The 23,042-nt window shown below is 41.8% G+C and overlaps 1 protein-coding gene across 1 annotated transcript in view; it reads left to right on the plus strand.

Moving 5' to 3' along the window:
- The window catches only part of LOC121575258 (rho guanine nucleotide exchange factor 25), a 61,836-nt gene that overhangs the window by 24,890 nt on the left and 13,904 nt on the right, over positions 1-23,042 (plus strand). The window contains exons 2-7 of the mRNA XM_041888226.2: positions 8,846-9,165; positions 9,358-9,462; positions 16,930-17,057; positions 17,850-17,916; positions 18,180-18,283; positions 19,343-19,412. Coding sequence (XP_041744160.1) covers positions 8,846-9,165; positions 9,358-9,462; positions 16,930-17,057; positions 17,850-17,916; positions 18,180-18,283; positions 19,343-19,412 — 794 coding nt within the window. The remainder of the gene's footprint in view (positions 1-8,845; positions 9,166-9,357; positions 9,463-16,929; positions 17,058-17,849; positions 17,917-18,179; positions 18,284-19,342; positions 19,413-23,042) is intronic.

Below are 23,042 nucleotides of genomic sequence, written 5' to 3' on the forward strand. Positions count from 1 at the left end.
AAAGTGTTGATAGGGGAACAGAATGCGGTCGGACCATCATATAATAGGCATATACATTACTCTGACTGAATTTCCACGTGGGCGAGGATATTGGAAATTTAATCAAAGCCTATTAGATGATAATTTATTTATAATTAGAACAAAGGAATTTATAACTGACTTTTTCCAACATAACATAGGTACAGCGAATCCCCTTATTGTATGGGACACCTTTAAATGTGCCTTTAGAGGCCATGCAATTCAGTAATCTCGAAAACAAAAGCAATTTAGGTCAAAAGAGTTTATACTAAGATAGGAAATAGAAAGTCTAACAGAACAGATAGATGGCAATAAAAACTGTAACATAGAGGCTCAGAATAAATTAGAGGAAAAACAAAAAGAAATGGAAAAACTTATTCAAGAAAGATCAAGTGTAATATATTATAAAAATAAAGCAAACTGGATGGAATATGGGGAAAAATGCACAAAATTCTTTTTAATCTTCAACATAGGAATGCTACCAAAAAGAACTTAATGAAACTGGTTACAATTGACGGAGTCACCCATAATTCACCTAATGATATTTTGAAGGAAGAAACAAAGTATTTTAAGCATATGTTTTCTTTTCAGTCGCCTCCATCTCCTCTAACTGAAGCTAATTGTAGATATTTTTTTCCTATTGATAATGTCAAATTAACAGCCACACAGAAAGACTCATGTGAAGGTGAAATTACAGAGGAGGAACTTCTGGATGCAATTAAAGACTTTAAGTCCGGGGAAAACTCCAGGGTTGGATGGCATACCAATCGAGGTATACCAAACCTTTTTTGATATACTAAGAGGACCGTTATTAGCATGTTTTAACCACTCCTATGTAAATGGTAGATTATCTGACACTCAAGAAGAAGGTCTGATCTCATTATTACTGAAACAGGATACAAGTGGAAAATATAAAGATCCAGTCCATTTACAAAATTGGAGGCCCCTTACACTTCAGTGTTGTGATGCAAAAATCCTAGCAAAATGTATAGCGCATAGAATTAAAAAGGTATTGTCGGATATTATTCATTCTAATCAGACAGGTTTTTTACATGGAAGATACATTGGAGATAATATAAGGCAAGTATTGGAAACAATAGAACACTATGGAAAATATGGGAAACCAGGCCTGCTATTCATAGCAGACTTCGAAAAAGGCATTTGATAAAGTTCGACTGGAATTTATATATAAATGCCTGGAGCATTTCAATTTTGGAGAATCTCTTATAAAATGGGTCAAAATCATGTATAGTAACCCTAGGTGTAAAATAGTAAATAATGGCTATTTCTCAGAAAGTTTCAAACTGTCAAGAGGAGTGAAACAAGGTTGTCCACTATCGGCATATCTATTTATTGTGGCCATCGAGATGTTAGCTATTAAAATCAGATCCAATAATAATATCAGAGGATTAGAAATACAGGGCTTAAAAACAAAGGTGTCATTGTACGCAGATGATTCATGTTTTCTTTTAGATCCACAACTAGAATCCCTCCACAGCCTCATAGAGGATCTAGATACATTTTCTAACCTCTCTGGATTAAAACCAAATTATGACAAATGTACTATATTACGTATTGGATCACTAAAAATACAATTTTTACATTACCATGTAGTTTACCAATAAAATGGTCTGATGGTGATGTGGATATACTCGGAATACATATCCCAAAGGAAATAAATGATCTCACTTCAATAAATTTTAATAGAAAGTTAGCAAAAATAGATAAGATCTTACTACCATGGAAAGGAAAATACCTGTCAATTTGTGGAAAAATCACCCTGATTAACTCTTTAGTATTATCCCAGTTTACCTATTTGCTTATGGTCTTGCCTACGCCTAGCAAACAGTTTTTTAAATTATATGAGAAAAAAATATTCAATTTTATTTGGAACGGCAAGCCAGACAAAATTAAAAGAGCATATTTATATAATGAATATGAATTCGGAGGACAGAAATTATTAAATATTAAAGCATTAGACCTATCACTAAAATCTTCAGTCATCCAAAAGTTATACTTAAATCCGAACTGGTTCTCAAGCAAATTAGTAAGATTGTCTCACCCACTGTTCAAGAAAGGCCTTTTTCCCTTTATTCAGATTACAACCTCTCACTTTCAGTTATTTGAAAAGGAAATAATCTCCCAAATGTCACTATTTCTAAAACAAGCCATAGAAAGTTGGTTGCAATTTCAATTTAATCCTCCAGAAACGACAGAACAAATAATGCAACAAATATTGTGGTTAAATTCAAATATACTAATTGACAAAAAACCTTTATTTTTTGACAGAATGTTTAAAAAAGGTATAATCTTCGTAAATGATATCATCGGTAGGACTGGTGGAGTTATGTCGCACATGCAGCTAACAAAAACATATGGAAATGTCTGCTCTACCCAAAATTACAACCAAATAATTGCAGCCTTACCGCAAAAGTGGAAGAGGAAAGTTGAAGGGGGAGAAAGTAAGGAACTTGTCTGTCGGCCTTGCATTAAAGAACATAATTGGTTAAGGAAAACTGTGATAAATAAAAAAGTATATCAGTTTCACTTAAGGACCAAAGGATTGACAGCAGTCCCATATAGATTGCAAAATAGTTGGGAAGAGATCTTTGACGTACCGATCCCATGGCATAGTGTTTATGAACTGACACGCAAAACGACACCGGATTCAAAAATTAGAATCTTTCAATTTAAATTATTATATAAAATTCTTGCTACCAATAGAATGTTATTTATATGGGGATACAATCTTCCCAGCTCTGCAGATTTTGCTGTGAAGAGATAGAATCATTAGATCATTTGTTTTGGTTCTGTCCATTTGTAGCTTGTTTTTGGACACAGGTCCAGGAATGGCTAAAGGATTGCAATATTTACCTGGAACTAACCTTGCAGATAGCATTACTGGGTGATCTGAAAAGTCATAGTCAATCAATCAATAATATAATAATACTTTTAGCAAAAATGTTTATTTTTAATTCACAATCTGTAGAAGCAATGAGAATAGAAAGGTTCAGAACTTTTGTAAAACATCACAGTATGGTTGAAATATATATGGCAAATAGAAATCCTATATGGATGGTGTTAAGAGATAGATGGGAGGTATTGAATAGAGTTGAAGGATGGGACTAATAACAAATAACAACAAATAATAACAAAGATAGCTAATAATGTAAGCATACTGTGTCCATAATAAGTATATAGGTTGTATGTTGGGAGCTTTTGGGAAAGAGCACAGTTAGAAAGATATGGCATTTAGAAGCAAACCGGATGGACATCATGAAAATGATCGGAGAGGTTGAGAGTAGAAGAAGTTCAGGAGCAAAAAAAATAAAAAATAAATATATATATATAGATATAGATATAGAATTATTGTAAAATTAACTCTGTCCATAAGGTGTAGATAGTAAGTATAGACCGGAAGTAGAGGCCTGGGCGTTGTTGTTCACTAATTTACTCCAAGTAGGGAAAGGATGGTGGGGTTGAAAAGTAATAAAGGGGAATATATATATAAAAAATAAAAAAAACATGGGGGATTGGAAGTGATGCAGACAATTACATTGATAGAAGATACAATCTATCTGCAATATTAAGCTGATCCATCCCCCCGAAAAAAAAATAATAATAATAATAAAAAAAAAAATAAAAAAAAAATAGTAAAGTGCAAACACGAATACAAAACAATAAACGATACGTAACGTCCTCAGACAATGACTGACAAGGAACAAAAACCCACAAACACAAGGTGAAAACAGACATTATAAATATGGCTCCCAATCAGAGACAACGAGCCAAACAGCTGACACTCGTTACCTCTGATTGGGAGTCACTCATCCAAACAAAGAAATACAACCACATAGAACAACCCAACCAAACAGAACACAACGAAACGAACACACCCTGGCTCAACATACAAAGTCCCGGAGCCAGAGCGTGACAATGGGAAACAGTGTTTAAACCCTTTACAATGAAGATCTGTGAAGTTATTTGGATTTTTACTAATTATCTTTGAAAGACAGGGTCCTGAAAAAGGGACGTTTCTTTTTTTGCTGAGTTTATATAATATTAAAGAGCAATCTTTTGATGAATTGCGCTGGAGTTGGCAGTGGCATTCTTCATATGAATGTATAGATGAACGTATTGGATAGGTGTGTCAAGGTGGATTTAAGAACCCTCTGTCTTCACCTGGAGTAGGGTACTAAAACATCCCGCCATTCAAAACACACACACACCCCTTCACACACACACAAACACCCTCTCTACTGAAAGGAAAATGGCTGATTACGTAAAGTAAGCATCTCAAACAAACACCATGATCCCAGTTTCTCGCTTCACCCAGGCTTCGCACGTCACCACCAGCTCTAAGCACCGCTAAAAGCCACCGCTTCTGAGAAAGCCGCTTCTCAAATGAGACACTTACCAAAGTTTACCTAGCGTACTGTAGCTACAGGTTCCTAACGTTACTGTAAAGATGTTCCTGTTCTTAGTGGACTCGTGACCAAATGGGAAGGGGAATAAACAGCATCATATCTAAATTCCATTATGACCTTAGGAGGCCAGATGGCTGTTTGTTCAGAGTGCCCCTTGCTCAGGGTGGTGTGTGTGTGTGTGTAAGTGTGTGTGTGTGTGCGTGCGTGCGTGCGTGCGTGCGCTCAACATACAGTGTGTCATGGAGTCAGGTATAATACTATTTGGCGACTCAAAGGTTCAGTGTGGGGCTAGGACAGATCAAACTGAATTAATGTAATTTCCCCCTCCTCCCATCTTTAATCCTCCCTCCTCTCCCCTCCCATCTATCAGCCCATTATAGAAATGAGTTTGTGTTGTTCACAGCAGCACGGCAGCAAAGTGCTAGATGATAAATTACTTTAATTACAATGGCCCATCTGAGTTCTGGGTTTAAAATGAATGGCTGCACTTTCCTGGGAAATGTGTCGTTATTTAACGGATTGTTCTTCGGTCCATCTTACCTGACCTGTATAAGTATGACGTGTATAGCAGCAACTGTTTAATATAAAGAGGGGGAAAGTTGACGTAGGTGCAACCAATTTTCATGGACATACATTTATGTAGATAGCTAAACTCAAAACCCAAATTTAGCAGAACAGTACGGCCATTTTCCACTAAAGTGAACAGGGCCAAAGAAATTGCCACGTTATTAATGGTGTTACCGCCAGTGTGGTCTTCTAAAAAATGGCTGCGTCAGACGTTTAGTGTAGAGCTCTGTGTCTCAGCTTTTCTCTGGGCCCCTAAGGCCCTGTTATTATGATTACAGCTTACATCAATGTGCTGACAGGACATAGTTAGATTCTGGGAGGTAGCCAAAGTGACAGCAAAGAGCCACAAAGAGCTTAAGCCTTCGCTAAGATCAGCAGAACAGAATCAAACATTATTGTTGGGACTGCCTAATCAGAGCAGTGTGTGTGAGATCATACTCTTTTCCATAGTCTAGAGGCTTAGTGAGCGGAATTAATTATGTGGTGTGAGTGTGACAATACTTGTATTAGCCCACTAATGCTAGGCTAGGAGGACAGGATATTATGGGTAGGACCTAGTGTGTGATTATGGCTGGCTTTGGCTGTCGTGATTTACAGTACATCAGCTTCTTTTCCATCACTACAGAACAGACAGACTCAGACTGCTCTTGCTGACTGTGTGTTTTCTCAAGGCCTCATTCGTCGTCCAAGAGAACCAGACTCTTCCATCTTGTCTTCTTCTCTCCTCTCAAACAATTTTACTGTGTGTTCATCGCTCCATCTCCTGCCTCTGAATTCCTCTCCCTCTTTCTCTCTTTTTCCCCCCTTCATACCCCTTCCTTTCCTCGTTTTCACTGTCATTGCAATGTCTCACTGGAATCCAAATATACAGTGGGGTCAGCCAGTATATACCATTTAGTAAACACCAACTCCTTACCCCACTGAGAGAGAGGACGAGGTGGGCTCATTGCAGCATGGTATGCATTTAAAACCCATAACCACACTCTCTTTGAGGACATATACAGTATGTCTTAACATAAACCACCTCCAGTATGTTTACCGCTTTCTCCCTGTGGACTCATTCCACACTAGGGTTGAATATTTTCCCAGTATTTTACAAACGTTCCATCCTGAGAATAAATCACTTTTCTCCCGGGTAACCCAGTATTTCCCGCCAAAACCACAAGTGTCATTCAAAAGCATTATAAAGCATATCAATAGGCCTATGTCTGGATTTGATTAGAGGTTTTGTCGAAAATTCTAACCTAATGCTACCTGAGCCTGAGGAGATAAACATTAAATTCATTTTATGAGACCTACATTAAAAACATTTAATGAGCCCGAGCCCCAAAAAGGCCAAATGATTGTGCCGTTATCCAATACATATATGGCTACTGCACATTATGCACGACAGAAAAACATAGAAGCCCATAGATGTAGCTAGCTATATGCTCTCTTGGGGAAATACATGAAACTAGCTGCAGAAGGCTAATCTTTTTGAGTGTACTACTGTACTGTATTGTATTATACTGTATTATATGGACTGGAATTACACACATCGTTCAAACCATGATAAAGCAGGGAGAGAACGTGATTCGGGTGCAGCACATGCGTCCTACAAAGTTACAAGTATAGGCTAGCGAATTTGATTTTAATTTTGAAATATAATAAGGTCTATTTGTATAATTAGTAGGCTGACACATATATACCTTTCTAAATATTTCCCCTAATGTTATTAACTTACCTCCGCTTTCTCTCTCTATTGTTGTTTCATTCCTTCCTCGCTTTCAACAGTTAAATGAAATAAGTTTCATTGTCCTTATCTTCATTCTAATGACATCCTTGAATAATGTAGAACTAGAATTAGATACAGAAGGCTTTTACTTCTCTTCAATAAGATTGAATGGTTATGGGTCTGAATAAATAACTGCTATAGACTACCACCATTGCGCATTCACTCTTCTTTCAAACGACCTGTGAGTTCTATTGGCTGCTGTATTTAACATTCAGCAAACAAGAGCTCGCGTACCTCTTCGAATAGTCTATTGGTATAAGAAATGCAAAAAAAAGTCCAGCGAGCTAGTTGAGCTTTTCCTGCATGGGACTCCAAGAGCTAAGGAGCATTTTTTAAGGAGAGAGGCCAGCGGAACAAAGGAGTGTGCGTATTGCGCAAGAGACAGAGGCTATAAGTTAGAAGCTTAATATGCATAACCCATCATTAATTACCTAAATATAAGGCTAATACTGAATTTAATTTATTATCTGAATGAGGTAGGCTAGAACATCTATATATAGGGCTATATATCAATCTAGAACAGGATTATCTATTTGGATGCAATTTGAATGGAGTTGATGGAGAGAGAGAAAAACTGCAAGAGAGTGCTCGAGCGTGCACTGATTTAAAGCAATGATATTCGAGTGATAGGCTATTTTAAAACTCTGCAGCTGCAAAAACAATCTTTACAATAAAAAAATAAGGTGATCCCCGAAAGCCAGATGGAGATGGGTAAATTAGACGTGCATTCGGTCTTTATATTACTGTAGCATAGACTATGCTGCCGCAAATGTAGGCCTACCTGTCACAAGAACAATGGTTACCATGATGAGATGATAGGTCTACATGCATTGTGAACTGCGCTCCATACTGAGATGGGCTGTCTGTCCCCACCCTGAGCGTTGATGATTCATCATGCAGAGGCCGTAAAGAAGCCAGATTTAGACATCGCATATAATTAAACAGTTCCATTTCACGCCATGCTGTTCATATGAATAATTAATTATAATTTACTGGTTTCTCGCAGTTATTTATCCCAGGAAAAGGTAGTGGTTTTGGGCAATAAATCCCGGTAAATCTCCTGTTCCTCCTCTTCCTGTCTCTCTCTCAGTGATAATTTATTTGGGAAAAATATGCACATCCAACTTATCGGGTGCAGGACAGAAGAACGTATCAAAGAAAAAAAGAATGTCTGAAACTCTGGTATGCTCCTATGGTGATGTAATCAGACGTACAAAAAAGACAACGTTGGATCATGATGACCTAACGAAGATCCAACTCGGATTTAAACGTTGTATTTTTTTTGTGTCTGATTAAATCACCAACAGAGCATACCAGAATTGCGGCCATTCCTTTTCACTCTAAGTGATGACATCACATCGGCAGGCTGACTCGATGGCTGTCATGTGTGAACTATTTTTGGACGTCTAATCAACAGTTCTCTCCATAGCTTAATTTAGAACGCCTCCTACTCCCCACGGCCCAAGGTCCACCCCTCTCGTTGTCTATTATCTATGCCCGCCTCAAAGCAGTAACATTCTCTTCATCAACAGCCTTCCTATGTGCTGTAGGAAGCACACAGCAAACAAACAGATAGCGCTGCTGTAGATAAACAGTGTCCAAATCAGTCTCTGAAGTATCTTGTTCTTTTGGTTTGTTTCCTTGTTCTGTGGAGTCACTTCCACACAGTCACAGAATGTGGTTCATTTTGGCCCAGCATGTGACTCCCTGTGCTGAATTGGTTGAAATACTTTTTGTGAGGTGGAAAGGCAATATCCACCTGAGAGCTCTGTGTGGGTTAGAAAGCATTTGTTAAAGGGCCTGGTTGCTGAAGTTAGTATTACAGGGGAAAATAGTTATGTTAATACATTCATCTACAATTCCAATGTATTCTAAGGAAATAACCAAAAGGAAAACTGCAATTAAATCAAGTCCAAGTGGGAGTCATCCATCATTTTTGTCAGATTCAATAACCTCAATAACTGAATAACTAAAACATCTCTCTCTCTCTCTCTCTCTCTCTCTCTCTCTCTCTCTCTCTCTCTCTCTCTCTCTCTCACTCTCTCTCTCTCTTCTGTAGAGTCGTACTCTGTGGCAGGCAGTGAGGGCAGCATTACCCCCTCCGTAGGCTCCATAGCCCACCAGGCCTCGGGCAGCACCAGACCGTGCTCTCCCTCCTCCCCTGGGGGATCGCGGCACTCTGTCAGCGCCCTGAAGAAATGGCTCACCATGCCCGTCCGCAAGTTGAGTGTGGGAAGAGGGGGAGGGAAGGGGGTCAGGCAGGTCCACAGGCTGGATGGGAAGCAACCCTCTCCCCATCTACCTCTCGGCCAGGCCCTAGGAAGGCCTCTGGAGCAGGGGGAGAACTACACCATCCTCCCCTGCACTGATGGAGACCTGGTGAGGCTTCACTCTCTACTATAGCCTGGGAATCCACACAGGGGTTTCTATAATACTGCAGTTTATGGTTTTAGTCACATCACTTGTTCAGGATAAACTCCTGGCTCTACCAATGACAATATGCATGCCGAAGTAACCGGAATAGGTGAACTGTGTGTGTGTGCTATATTGTGTATGTTGTGTGATGTGCAGGGTTGGAACGATGGCCTGGTGAGTCCAGCAGCGTACTCTCCAGCACACCCCCTCTGCCACAGCTACCTATCTGACCTGCTGCAGGACAGGGACACATACATTCTGGTAAGGAGTACACACACACACACGCACACACATTGAGCAGACAGTGGACACTGTGGTCCTTTGTTAGAGCTCTGTACTCAAAGGCTGATTCTGTGTTGGTTAAGAGAACAGAAAGAGAGAGAGAGACTACAGCTGTCAGAGCACTCATGTCCCTGTTAGTCAAACACTGGCACTGAGGCTGAAACAACTCCCTTTGAAACCCCCATCAATATTCAGGGGGAGAGAGATAGAGAGGGAGAGGGGGGAGAGAGAGAGAGAAAGAAAGAGGGAGGGAGAGATGGAAAGAGAATCCTGACCCACAGAGGAAGCGAAGGAGAATGAACCATAAATAGATGTAAAGTCAGAAAACAACAAGTCTCACCTCATGTAACCTGAGATATCACTGTTGCTGGGCAACCACATATTGATTAATGCAACAAAAAAATAAGAAATTAGAGCATGAACATCAAACAGAGCACATAAACAATGCTATCAACCAAACCAGAGGAGAATGCTAATGTTTATCAAACATAACAATTTCCCCCACAAATACACACTGGGAATGCTGTACAGTATATTCAGCGTATTTGGCTCAACTTCACCCAAACCTTAACTTCCAAGAACAAATTTGCCTTATCAATCATTGCATACATGCACACAAACACACACAAATACACACATACACACTCTCTCCCTCTGTCTCTAAACAGGAGAAAACTCATGACCACCTTCCCAGTAAGCAAAATGACATTTTAGGTGCTGAATGAAAGGTGAAAAGACATCCTTTCTGGACGTCAAAAATACGTATTTTCCAGATGTCGAAAATACATATTTTCCGGATATTGAAATCAGGTGAATTTTAGGTGCTGAAAGAAAGGTGAAAATACGTCTTCTCTGGAGGTCGAAAATGCGTATTTTCCTGGCGTTGACAATATGTAATTTACAGACGTTGAAAATACTTATATTCTATGGCCAAATTGCAAATACATTCTCAATGAAGTAAACATTATATCACAATAATTTTTCAAGCCTCTTAATATAGGCAAGAGGAGCCAACTCAAGATTGCAACAGAATATTTATTATTGCTCCCATTTGTCCCATGCACTTAAGTTAGCTTTTTCAAAAGCTTTAAAACTGGCAGCGATGATGTTCAAAGTAGTCAAGCCCACAGAATAAACCAACAGACCACTTCAACTACAATAATATTCTCTGTAACGGTTACATATTTATTTTCTTGCTATGACTGTGATATTTACATTTAAATTTTATTCATTTAGCAGACGCTCTTATCCAGAGCGACTTACAGTTAGTGAGTGCATACATTTTTCATACTGCCCCCCGTGGGAAACGAACCCACAACCCTGGCGTTGCAAGCGCCATGCTCTACCAAATGAGCTGCGATATGTGGTTGTTTATCTACCTTAGTTGAATGCACTGACTGTACTGTAAGTTGCTCAGGATAAGAGCGTCTACTGAATGACCAAAATCTAAATGTAAAAACAAACTCTTACAAAGCATGCTGGGTATTATCCTAATGAGCTCCGCACCCAAACAAGTACACATTTTGGTTGGTGTGGACCAGATCCAAATCTGAACGAATCATAGACTAGGCTATGTTTCACATGTTTAAACATCACAGTACAGTACTGCACCGTTTAGTACAGTGGAGCACAGTAGACTACAGTACGGTATGGTACGGTATGGTACAGGACAGTAGTTTCATTCAGTAGAGTACAGTAGAGTTTAATTCAGTAGAGTAGAGTAGAGTTTAATTCAGTAGAGTAGAGTACAGTACAGTTTAGTCCAGTAGAGTAAATTAAAGTAAAGTACGGTACAATACAGTACACTATACTCTACTTTTCTTTACTGTGCTCTACTGTATTATACTGTACTGTACTATACTCAACTATTCTTTACTGTACTGTGTACTGTACTGTAATGTACTGTACTCTGTTGTGCTCTACTGTACTGTGCTGTACTGTGCTGTCCAAACTTGTGAAACATAGATGTCTATGATTGGGTCCGATTTGGTCCGGTCCGGGACAAATCAAGGCCGGTCCAGACCGGAGCAAATCTGAACCAATTATAGATGTCTATGTTTGGGGAAAATATAGGCCGGTCCGGACCTGACGTCTGTGGACGTTGAATCCAGACAGGGCCAAAAAAAGACATCCAAAAGACATTGCCATCTGTAAATGCTTGGTGGGTTAAAACTAACCCAGCTATCACTATATGTTTCTTAGAGCTTGGTGAGAGCGTGGTTGTCCTATGGTTATTTTGCATACAACCTTCCCACAACATTCTGGGAGGGGTGCATGATAGTTGCTTGGCTTTGGAACATTCTCAGCACATTTAAGGAACTTGACAAAATAACTTTATTTTCTTGGTATTTCATTACTTTAACAGAACGTTTCCTAAAAGTTCAAAAATGGTTACATTGACTGTAATTTTTGGTAATGTTCTAGGAACGTTCTACAACTGGTTTGACATTGAGAATGTTCTCAAATAGTTCATAGAATGTTAGGAAACAACGTTCTTCTGTGGGAATGTCAGTACTTCAGCATAATGTTTTCTGCAGGTTTCCCCATGGTACTATTTAAATTCATGTTCTCAGAACATTAAGAAAACATTCCATAAAAATCACAAGAAAACATTAGTAACGTCTAAAGAACAATCTAAGAATGTTATTGAAAAACATATACATTCCGTTCTCAGCATCAACTCTATCCTCTATCTTGTTAAGTGTGTTCAGGTGTGTTGGCCGCGCCCACTAATTGGCCACGTCTGATCTTAATAAGTGCTTGTTTCCTTTGAAATGAACAGCTTTGTATGAGTAAAAAACAACAACATGGCATGCTAGCTCCATCCTAGTGGTGCAGTGGACTAATTCCATGGATAGAGAACAGAAGATCATAGGTTGACTGTGACACAATAAAAAAGACATGTTTACATGATTAATGCCAAAGCAAATTCATTTCCATGTGCCCTATCTGTGCTTGGAGTTCAAAACAGTTAACCCAAACTAAGCAAGCAGTGTTATTAAAAGTCTTATTGAAACAATTAGTGAAAGTTTTAAGGAAGTTATAAAAGAAATTACCTGTAATTTCCATTTTCAGAACGTTATTAAAACCTCCCAGGAAAACTTTCAGGGAACCATAGTAAAACATTCTCAGAACCTCCATGCAACTAAAAATGTACCTTCCCAGAACAGGCAAAATGTTCACTTCGGTTCTCAGAACGTTTAAAAAACATTATTTTTACCGGGCAGGAAACGTATGTCTTCGTCTCCAGAACCAATGGGAAACCAAAAAACGTACATTCCCACAACTTCCAAGGAACCAAATGTGTTAGCTGGGAAACAAACTTTAGAAAGCCATTGCCCAGTGGGATCAATAGTGTGGGCTATTTCAGGCCGCATCTGGAAGTGATCAAGTAGCGAGGCAGCAGTCAGCCCGGACAGCCTGCTGCCTCCACAGATTCACTGGAGAGCTGAAAACAGGGTCAGGGCTGGGGGTGATGGGTTGGAGGGGTGGGTGGAGGGGGGTTGGTAGAGTAGAGGTCCGGGGAAGACTAGGGTGTGGGGGTTAGAGAAAGGGCCTATAGGGATGCTGGGTAGAACAGGGGTAGGGGTAGGGAGCAGAGCTAGGGGTAGAGAAAGGTGGAGGGAGGAGAAGTGGGTAATTGTGGATAGAACAGAAACCAGGGAAGGCTGGGAGGCTGTCAAGGGAAGGGAAGAGGGCGGTAGAGGAGGACTGAATAGGGTGTTTTCGATTAGTCTAGATCAGGCTTGGAGAGACTGGAGAATTCAGAGGAAGGAAGATGAGGAAATAGAGGGAGGCTTTAGGAAGTGATAGGGGGACTAGGCCAGGCTAGAAATGTCTACTCACTCACTCCTTCCTCCTAACTCTTACCGGAACTCCACAGTTTACACTGAAACTCTCCATGACTCAGGAGGGTCAATGAATATGAAACTCTTTAGAGCTCTCATCACTGCTCTACCTTTACCTCCCCTCCACGGTCAGCAGAGACGTCACCGGGCTGAGCTGCCATGAATAGGCTGCTTCACTAGGTCCATCAAGAGCTCTGCTATCCCTTTAACATAGATTAGGTACTGGTGAATAGACCTACTGTCTGTGGGCTGCCTGTCATTGGTAACATTAGGATATTAGGAAGCATGTGCCAAACGCACTACGGACATCATGGACATCAGCGCCCATTTGTGTGTGTGTGTGTGTGTGTGTCTGTGTCTGTGTGTCTGTGTGTCGTGAGTTTGTGTGTGTGTGGCAGTTTGGGATGTTTATCATAATTGGTCACTGAGAAGGTGGAAGTGATGGAAGGATGACTTTACCCAGCATTGAAAAACAGACTGAAAAAAGGAGAGAAAGAAAAGGAGGACATGGAGATGCCAGTTCATTGAGATATAGAGAGAGGGCATGTGAGGGAACGTGGGGGAGCATGAGGGAGGACGTAGGGGGACAGCACAAGGCCAGGAGAGAGAGAGAGAGGGCTTGTCCAATAACTGACCGAATGGGAGGATTAGTGTAGTGTAATAGAGAGAGGGATTGAGTGGTGGTGCAGATAAATACAGGGGTGGCTGAAGTTGTAGAAACATATGATTATATTCTTATTCCTATCTGAGATTACCCTGTGTATGAGGTGAAGACTTATTTATTCTCAGAAATATTACTCTCTCACTATTTCAGCCTGATATCACCTAGGCCAGTGTTTCCCAATTTGTAGCCCAGGACAAGCACACTTGTCAACTAATCATCAAGTCCTCCATGAGTTGAATCGTGATTTTGTCTGGGTCTACAACCAAAATGTACAGTGCATTCGGAAAGTATTCAGATTTTGTAACATTACAGCCTAATTCTAAAATCTCAGCAATCTACACACAATACCCCATAATGACAAAGTGAAAACAGGTTTTTAGAAATGTTTGCACATTTATTTAAAAAATAAAAAAATAAAAAAGAAGAAACCCGCACACTGCTCTTGATAGTATCACTGCTCTTTAATAAGCTGTATCACTGCTCTGTAATAAGCTGTATCACTGCTCTTTAATAACATTTTACATTTTAGTCATTTAGCAGACGCTCTTATCTAGAGCGACTTACAGTTAGTCAGTGCATACATTTTTCATTTTTCATAAGCTGTATCACTGCTCTTTAATAAGCTTTACGTATCGGCCTCAAGGCCTTCGTCAGAGCGTTTGTGAGTTTTTAAAAATTAGCACCCTTATGTAGACATAGCTCCACCCACATCCGTTCAATGCATCGAATGGGGTTGGAGTCGAGGTAAAATAAGTAAGTGTTACCAAATATAACAATGCGCATTTCATAAATATTCTAATAAAGTGTGTACATAAAACGTATTAAACACGTCTGTAAAACAACAATGAGGACATCGACCCATCAAGCAAGTTTTCATAAATCCTTGGGTACCATGCACCTGCAAAAAAGATAGCTCAGATGTGCGAGTGCCTTTTGAATTTTGAATTACAAAAAAACCCAGAAATACCTTATTTACATAAGTATTCAGACCCTTTGCTGTGAGACTCGAAATTGAGCTCAGGTGCATCCTGTTTCCATTGATCATTCTTGAGATGTTTTACAACTTGATTGGAGTCAACCTGTAGTAAATTAAATTGATTGGACATGATTTGGAAAGGCACACACCTGTCTATATAAGGTCTCACTGTTGACAGTGCATGTCAGAGCAAAAACCAAGCCATGAGGTCGAAGGAATTGTCTGTAGAGCTCCGAGACAGGATTGTGTGAAGGGTACCAAAAGATTTCTGCAGCATTGAAGGTCCCGAAGACCACAGTGGCTTCCATCATTCTTAAATGGAAGAAGTTTGGAACCACCAAGACTCTTCCTAGAGCAGACCGCCTGGCCAAACTGAGAAATCGGGGGAGAAGGGCCTTGGTCAGGGAGGTGACCAAGAACCCGATGGTCACTCTGACAGAGCTCCAGAGTTCCTCTGTGGAGATGGGAGAACCTTCCAGTGGCCAGACGAAAGCCACTCCTCAGTAAAAGGCACATGATAGCCCCTAAAGGACTCTCAGACCATGAGAAACAAGATTATCCGGTCTGATGAAACCAAGATTGAACTCTTTGGCCTGAATTCCAAGCGTCACATCTGGAGGAAACCTGGCACCATCCCTATGGTGAAGCATGGTGGTGGCATCATCATGCTGTAGGGATGTTTTTCAGCGGCAGGGACTGGGAGACTAGTCAGGATGGAGGGAAAGATGAACGGAGCAAAGTACGGAGAGATCCTTGATGAAAACCTGCTCCAGAGCACTCAGGACCTCAGACTGGGACAAAGATTCACCTTCCAACAGGACAACGACCCTAAGCACACAGCCAAGACAACGCAGGAGTGGCTTCGGGACGAGTCCCTTGATTGGCCCAACTTGAACCCGATCTCTGGAGTGACCTGAACATAGCTGTGCAGCGACGCTCCCCATCCAACCTGACAGAGCTTGAGAGGATCTGCAGAGAAGAATGGGAGAAACTCCCCAAATACAGGTGTGCCAAGCTTGTAGCGTCATACCCAAGAAGACTCGAGGCTGTAATCGCTGCCAAAGGTGCTTCAACAAAGTACTGAGTAAAGGGTCTGAATACTCATGTAAATGTGTTTTTGCTTTGTCATTATGGGGTATTGTGTGTAGATTGATGATTTAATTTGATACATTTTTGAATAAGGCTGTAACGTAAGAAAATGTGGAAAAAGTCAAGGGGTCTAAATACTTTCCGAATGCATGCTGTTGGGGGTACTCGAGGACTGCTGTTGGGGGTACTCGAGGACTGCTGTTGGGGGTACTCGAGGACTGCTGTTGGGGGTACTCGAGGACTGCTGTTGGGGGTACTCGAGGACTGGAGTTAGGCAACCCCTGTCTGGCACACAAAATGTACCTCTCGTTCTCTCTCTGCATATCTGACTAATTGACTCTATTCATCATTTCTCTTTCACCACCTCCCTCACCAGTACATGTAAAACTCTAAAAGAACCTTAGCAGTTTTAAAAAAAAGAGTGGGAGAGAGATAAATAAATAGAGGGAGAGAGATGGAAAAGTGCTTATTGCTATCCGATTACTTGGGGTTTGGAGTGACACAGCAGGCAGTATTTTTCCAAGGCGATAAATAGTGAGGAGTCTCACTCCTGGAACAGCCAACAGGGTGATGGCCTTTTCCTGAGGAGTCTCCCTCCTGCAACAGCCAACAGGATGCTGGCCTTGTCCTGCACTCTCCCTACTTCCTCGCTCACGTTCCCATGGACGTCTGCTTCCTGGATTAGGAACCAGCCGCCAGCCGCAGATGAGGCCCAGTTAATGAAGGGTCTGTATTTCGGTCGGTCTGTTGGTCTGTCGGTTGGTCTGTCTGGCCTGGGTTCTATGCTCTCTTTGTACAGGAGACATATGCTTGTAGTCAATGGACCTGGAGTGAATACATGAGCTCACCTCTCCACCCTCTGCTTTCAGAACCATCAATCTTCCACCATTCTCTCAGAAGAAGAAGATGGCCCCTCCCTGATTGATGACTCGACCAGCCAATGGTCAGCCACAATGGACAGTGAAGAGGACAGGAGGAGTGCCTTAGAGAAGAGCATGTAGGTGGTGGTGACCTCCACACTGTGTCCAGTCTTCATAGCCCCTATCCCATTAATGGACTGGACTGTCAGTGTTCCACCACAGTATAATGCAGCATCTGAGTGCTCCTGGTGCTGCAGCCATTAAGTGTCTGGTAGCGCCCCAAATGGAACTCTATTCCCTACACAGTGCACTACTTTTGACCAGAGCCCTATGGGACCTGGTTAAAAGTAGCACACTATAGGGAATAGGGTGCAATTTGGGACGCAATTCCTATGATGATGAGAGCTAACGGTGTGATGGAAGGGCTGGCTCCACTCTGGGAGAACCCCATACCTCACTGTTATGAGAGAAGTCACACTGTTTAATGGCTGCCCTCTAGCCCTCTATTACTGCAGCCAACTCTCTCTCTTTCGCTCTCTCTCTCTCTCTCTCTCTCTCTCTCTCTCTCTCTCTCTCTCTCTCTCTCTCTCTCTTTCGCTCTCTCTCTCTCTCTCTCTCTCTCTCTCTCTCTCTCTCTCTCTCTCTCTCTCTCTCTCTCTCTCTCTCTCTCTCTCTCTCTCTCTCTCTCTCTCTCTCTCTCTCTCTCTCTCTCTCTCTCTCTCTCTCTCTCTCTCTCTCTCTCTCTCTCTCTTCGCTCTCTCTCTCTCTCTCTCTCTCTCTCTCTCTCTCTCTCTCTCTCTCTCTCTCTCTCTCTCTCTCTCTCTCTCTCTCTCTCTCTCTCTCTCTCTCACGCTGCCCCCTTCTGTAACTGTTTCTCTCTCGCTGTCTCTGTCTGTCTGTCTGTCTCTCTCTCTCCCCCTTTCCCCCAGATATGTGCTGACAGAGCTGATAGAGACAGAGAAGATGTATGTAGACGACCTGGGATTCATAGTGGAGGTGTGTGACAAATCTATCATCTGACATGTTTGATGCTGACACCTTTATCAGTTATTGTTATGATATAAAGTACACTTAAAGTCTCCTTTTTGTGTTATTTCATAGCAGCTGCCCTATTTTCTCTACCATATACACAATGATGACTATAGCCAGATGCTCTCCTGTGAAGTAGCAGTATTTTCCTTCCTGCGGTGGAGTGTGTGACCCCTCAACACTGATCTGTGTGTATGTGTGTGTATGTGTATCTCCTCTGGTCTGCCCAGGGCTACATGGCCAGCATGGCCAGTCAGGGGATCCCAGAGGACATGAAGGGCAAAGACAAGATAGTGTTCGGGAACATCCACCAGATCTATGACTGGCATAAAGAGTAGGTCTCATGCTCCTGTGTGTGTGTGTGTGTGTGTGTGTGTGTGTGTGTGTGTGTGTGTGTGTGTGTGTGTGTGTGTGTGTGTGTGTGTGTGTGTGTGTGTGTGTGTGTGTGTGTGTGTGTGTGTGTGTGTGTGTGTGTGTGTGTGTGTGTGTGTGTGTGTGTGTGTGTGTGTGTGCGTGTACGTGTATACTGAGCACTCTTGATGTGAAGCGTTTTCCTGTTTTGGAGTGCACACTGAGACTGGAGCATGTTTATTAGCACTATCATATGAGTCTTATTCTGTCACACTGAATCCACATGGCTGTGTCAGACATTTCCTGTGTTCTGGGCGTGTGTGTGTGCGTGTGTGTGACTGTCTGTCTGTGTGTTCATATAGCTGTGTGTGTGCATTTGTTTCTCTCTCTCCCGTGTTTGTTTCTCTGTGTGTACATCTGAATGTACAAAACATTAGGAACACCTGCTCTTTCCATGACATAGACTGACCAGGTGAATCCAGGTGAAAGCTATGCTCCCTTATTAATGTCACTTGTTAAATCCACTTCAATCAGTGTAGATGAAAGGGAGGAGACAGGTTAAAGAAGGAATTTTAAGCCTTAAGACAATTGAGACATGGATTGTGTATGTGTGCCATTCGGAGGGTGAATGGGCAAGACAAAATATTTAAGTGCCTTTGAACAGGGTATGGTAGTAGGTGCCAGGTGCACCGGTTTGTGTGTGTCAAAAACTGTAACGCTGCTGGGTTTTTCCACGCTCAACAGTTTCTCGTGTGTGTCAAGAATGATCTACCACCCAAAGGACATCCAGTCTGTGGGAAGCATTTGAATCAACATGGGCCAGCATCCCTGTGGAACGCTTTCGTCACCTTGTAGAGTCCATGCTCTGACGAATTGAGGCTGTTCTGAGGGCAAAAGGGGGTGCAACTCAATATTAGGTGTTCTTAATGTTTTGTACACTCAGTGTAGTTGTGTGTGTATCTATATGTCTCTTCTCCTCTGCCTGATGTGTAGAAGAGTATGTACTGGTTTTTGACCCCCTCCTCTATTCTGTGTGTCACAGCTATCTCCTGGGGGAGCTGGAGAAGTGTGTGGCTGAGCCCAACAGACTGGCCCAACTCTTCATCAAGCATGTGAGTCTGTGTGTCTTGTGTGTGTGTGTGTGTGTGTGTGTGTGTGTGTGTAAATGTGTGTGTGTGTGTGTGTGTTTGCATAAGTGTGACTCTTTATTTGTGGACACACCATGAAAACCTATCTCCTTACATTGTCTTTGATTCTGTTTGCTTGTATTTGGAATGAAGTTCCAGGGTTTCTCTTTGTGTTTTTCTGTGCGTTTAGTATGAAGTGTGTTTGGTAAGAAGTCCTGGTCTCTTCAGAGAACTGACTGTGTTTAGAGTCTCTGTCTCTGGCCTACTGCCATCCATATTTGTCTTGATCGTTCAGGCTGCCTGGTGGAGCGGACAGAGGGAAAGCCAGTAGAATAATAATAAGGCATAATTATCGACAGAGCTTTTTACTATGCTACGGTCACAGCTCACAGATCCAGTTACAAAGAGCCAGTGTTAAAATGCCAGACTGTTGATGAAACTGTGGAGCCACATGAGCCGGAATAGCTCAATAAATGACATTGAAAGCAAATAAACAGCTGTGTTTGTACTTAGTGCACACTCACACACAAACACGCTCACACTCACACTCACACTCACACTCACACACAAACATCTGTGCTTTGTGTGCTGAGATCTCGCAGTAAAAATTGGTCAGAGTGAGAGGAAGAGCAGGACCGTGGCAGGAAACAGTCCATGCACATGCAGGGGCGCAACTTTCACTGGAGACGGGGGGGACATGTCCTCCCCCCGACATTCTGAGATTGCATTTTTGTCCCCCCCAGTTTTATCATTGGAATGTGAAACAAAATGAGGCAACGGTGTGCTTTATGACCACGCGGACGCCTCCCAGCGGCCGGGAGGCTGTTTGGAGTGTTTAACTGACTAGATAAAAAAATATACACTACCGTTCAAAAGTTTGGGGTCACTTAGAACTGTCCTTGTTTTCAAAAGAAAAGCAATTTTTTTGTCCATTAAAATAACATCAAATTGATCAGAAATACAGTGTAGACATTGTTAATGTTGTAAATGGCTATTGTAGCTGGATTTTTTATGGAATATCTACATAGGCATACAGAGGCCCATTATCAGCAACCGTCAGTCCTGTGTTCCAATGGCACGTTGTGTTTGCTAATCCAAGTTGATCATTTTAAAAGGCTAATTGATCATTAGAAAACCCTTTTGCAATTATGTTAGCACAGCTGAAACTGTTGTGCTGATTAAAGAAGCAATAAAACTGGCCTTCTTGAGACTAGTTGAGTATCTGGAGCATCAGCTCCTGAGTGGCGCAGCGGTCTAAGGCACTGCATCTCAGTGCTTGAGGCGTCACTACAGACCCCCTGGTACGATTCCAGGCTGTATCACAACAGGCCCTGATTGGGAGTCCCATAGGGTGGCGCACAATTGGCCCAGCATCGTCCGGGTTTGGCCGGTGTAGGCCGTCATTGTAAATAAGAATTTGTTCTTAACTGACTTGCCTAGTTAAATAAAAAATCAGCTATTGTGGGTTTGATTACAGGCTCAAAATGGCCAGAAACAAATAACTTTCTTCTGAAACTCGTCAGTCTATTCTTGTTCTAAGAAATGAAGGCTATTCCATGCGAGAAATTGTCAAGAAACTGAAGATCTCGTACAACGCTGTGTACTACTCCCTTCACAGAACAGCACAAACTGGCTCTAACCAGAATAGAAAGGGGAGTGGGAGGCCCCGGTGCACAACTGAGCAAGAGGACATATACATTAGAGTGTCTAGTTTGAGAAACAGACGCTTCACAGGTCCTCAACTGGCGTCTGTTTCTCAAACTAGACACTCTAATGTATTGGTCCTCTTGCTCAGTTGTGCACCGGGGCCTCCCACTCCCCTTTCTATTCTGGTTAGAGCCAGTTTGTGCTGATCTGTGAAGGGAGTAGTACACAGCGTTGTATGAGATCTTCAGTTTCTTGGCAATTTCTCGCATGGAATAGCCTTCATTTCTTAGAACAATAATAGACTGACGAGTTTCAGAAGAAAGTTATTTGTTTCTGGCCATTTTGAGCCTGTAATCGAACCCATAATTGCTGATGCTCCAGATACTTAACTAGTCTCAAGGCCAGTTTTATTGCTTCTTTAATCAGCACAACATATTTCAGCTGTGCTAACATAATTGCAAAAGGGTTTTCTAATGATCAATTAGCCTTTTAAAATGATAAACTTGGATTATCAAACACAACGTGCCATTGGAACACAAGACTGATGGTTGCTGATAATGGGCCTCTGTACTCCTGTGTATTCCATAAAAAATCAGCAGTTTCCAGCTACAATAGCCATTTACAACATTAACAATGTCTACACTGTATTTCTGATCAATTTGATGTTATTTTACTGGACAAAAAAATTGCTTTTGTTTCGAAAACAAGGACATTTCTAAGTGACCCCAGATTTTTTGAACGGTAGTGTATATATAATATTCATAATAATAATATTATGTCCCCCCCACTTCTAAAACCAAAGTTGCGCCCCTTTGCAGACGTACACACATTCGTACACACATGACCCTAATCCCAGAGACTCGGAAGAGAAAGAGACGGTGCAAGAGAGGCTGACGTGCGGGCACCCTGATAAAACTAAGTCGGCAAGTAGATAAACCGCCTCTACCCTCGGATCTATTGGCATACGTACAATCACTGGAGAACAAACTGGACGAGCTCCGTTCCAGACTATCCTATCAACGGGAGCTGAACAACTGTAATATCCTATGTTTCTCTGAGTCGTGGCTGAACAAGGACATGGATAATATCCAGTACATCTAGCAGTTCTTTCTATGGATCAGCAGGACAGAACGGCAGCTTCGTGTAAGCTCAAGGGGTAGGTTTGTGTCTCTTTGTTAACAACAGCTAGTGTGCAATCTCTAATATGAATGAAGTCTAGAGGTTCTGATCGATAAGCTGTTGACCATACTATTTACCAAGAGAGTTTTCATCTATATTTTTCGTAGCTGTCTATTTACCACCACAAACCGATTGTGGTACTAAGACCGCACTCAACGAGCTTTATAGGGCCATAAGCAAACAAGAAAATGCTCATCCAGAGGCAGCACTCCTAGTGGCCTGTGATTTTAAAGCAGGGAAACTGAAATCCGTCTTACCTAATATCTACCAGCATGTAACCCGTGCAACTATAGGCAGAAAAACTCTAGATCACCTTTACTCCACACACAGAAATGCATACAAAGCTCTCCCTCCTTCCATTTGGCAAATCTAACCATAACTCTATCCTCCTGATTCCTGCTTACAAGCAAAAACTCAAACCGGAAGTACCAGTGATGCGCTCAATACGGAAGTGTTCCGATGAAGAGGATGCTAAGCTACAGGACTGTTTCGTTAGCACAGACTGGAATATATTCCAGGATTCATCCGATGGCATTGAGGAGTTTACCACACCAGTCACCGGCTTCATTAATAAGTGCATCGACGATGTCATCCCCACAGTGACCGTACGTACATATCCTAACCAGAAGCCATGGATTACAGGCAATATCCGCACTGAGCTAAAGGCTAGAGCTGCCGCTTTTAAGGAACGGGACTCTAATCCGGAATCCCGCTACGACCACTGACGAGCCATCAAACAGGCAAAGCATCAATACAGGACTAAGATCGAATCCTACTATGCCAGCTTTG

Source organism: Coregonus clupeaformis, chromosome 10, assembly GCF_020615455.1.
Source record: "Coregonus clupeaformis isolate EN_2021a chromosome 10, ASM2061545v1, whole genome shotgun sequence".
NCBI classification, from domain to species: Eukaryota; Metazoa; Chordata; class Actinopteri; order Salmoniformes; family Salmonidae; genus Coregonus; species Coregonus clupeaformis.